General features: G+C 42.3%; 1 protein-coding gene across 1 annotated transcript in view; it reads left to right on the plus strand.

The window, feature by feature from the left end:
• Positions 1-1,652, plus strand: part of GSPT1 (G1 to S phase transition 1) — a 40,344-nt gene that overhangs the window by 30,268 nt on the left and 8,424 nt on the right. Inside the window, exon 11 of the mRNA XM_003800896.3 lies at positions 1,194-1,274. Coding sequence (XP_003800944.1) covers positions 1,194-1,274 — 81 coding nt within the window. The remainder of the gene's footprint in view (positions 1-1,193; positions 1,275-1,652) is intronic.

Below are 1,652 nucleotides of genomic sequence, written 5' to 3' on the forward strand. Positions count from 1 at the left end.
TGTGGTTCCAGCTACTTGGGAGGCTGAGGCAGGAGACTTGCTTGAGCCCAGGGGTTGGAGGTTGCTATGAGCTGTGATGCCATGGCATTCTATTGGGGGGCGGGGGGCAGCTTGAGGCTCTGTCTCAAAAAAAAAAGTTTTGCAGTTCAATTTATGTAAAGTTTTGACCTTGTCAAATATTTATTCCTTCCTTAGCTCCATTCTAAATCCTTTAACAAGTATTGTTTTTCAAATTTTATATCTCAGGAAAGAGGTTCAAAGATCCTGGAGAACCTAAATTTGTACAAACGGTTCAGATTTTCCAATGTAAAATTCTGTGTTTTTCTATACCAGACTTTCTCTTAAACTCTGTGGCTTGGTCTGGGCGCCATGGCTCACCCCTGTAATCCTAGCACTCTGTGAGGCTGAGGCAGATGAATCTCTTTTTCTTTGTTTGTTTTTTGGAGACAAAGTCTCACTATGTCACCCTTGGTAGAGTACTATGGCGTCACAGCTTACAGCAACCTCCAACTCTTGAGCTTAAGCAATTCTCTTGCCTCAGCCTCCCAAATAGCTGGGACTACAGGTGCCCGCCACAGTGCCCAGCTACTTTTGTTGTCGTTGCTGTTGTTGTCATTGTGGTTTAGCAGGCCTGGGCCAGGTTTCAACCCGCCAGCCCTGTTGTATGTAGCCGGCACACTAGCCACTGAGCTACGGGTGCCGAGCCAGAGCCCAAGAGTTTGAGGTTGCTGTGAGCTATGATGACACAGCACTCTGCAGAGAGTAACAAAGTGAGACTCTGTCTCAAAAAAGAAAACTTAATAGCTGGGCATTGTGGCAGGCGTCTGTAATCTCAGCTACTTGGTAACCTGAGGCAAAAGAATCACTTAAGCCCAGGAGTTTGAGGTTGCTGTGAGCTATGACTCCACAGCACTACTGAGTGCAACATAGTAAGACTCTGTCTCAAAAATAAATAAATAAATACATACATAATGAAATCTTAGGCTTAGTTATTAATATTATAACTATACACATGCTTATGACACAAATTATTACAGAGTATTTCTTAATTCTGCTATGTTTAGGATAATCCCACTGGAGCTAATGATTTTCCTTTATGAATAAGTCTGCAGAATTTGACTCTGAGATATTGAGCTGCTATAGAACAGCAATGAAAGTCTGAAATGTGATGTTTTTATTTTAAATTTCAATAGGACATGGGCACAGTGGTTCTGGGAAAGCTGGAATCAGGATCTATTTGCAAAGGCCAGCAGCTTGTGATGATGCCAAACAAGGTAAGATACTCTTTCCCATTTAGATTTTCTTTCAAAAATATTAACAAAGGGCCAACATTTTTCAAAGAAAAAGAAACTTAACATTTTAAAGTCAGGATTATGTTTTATTAATGCCAAGTACAAAATCTGAAAAAGAACATATGGTGTTACTGGGTTTTTTTGTTGTTTGTTTTTGAGTCTCACTTGGTCACCCTTAGTAGAGTGCCATGGAGTCTTAGCTCACAGCAACCTGAAACTCTTGGGGTCAAGTGATCCTCTTGCCTCAGCCTCCCAAGTAGCTGGGACAATAGCACCTGCCACAACGCCGGACTATTTTTTAGAGACACGGTCTCACTCTGGCTCAGGCTGTGAGCTCAGGCAATCCACCTGCCTCAGCCT

Source organism: Otolemur garnettii, unplaced genomic scaffold (genome assembly GCF_000181295.1).
Source record: "Otolemur garnettii isolate 467f Iridium unplaced genomic scaffold, OtoGar3 scaffold00189, whole genome shotgun sequence".
Lineage (NCBI taxonomy): Eukaryota > Metazoa > Chordata > Mammalia > Primates > Galagidae > Otolemur > Otolemur garnettii.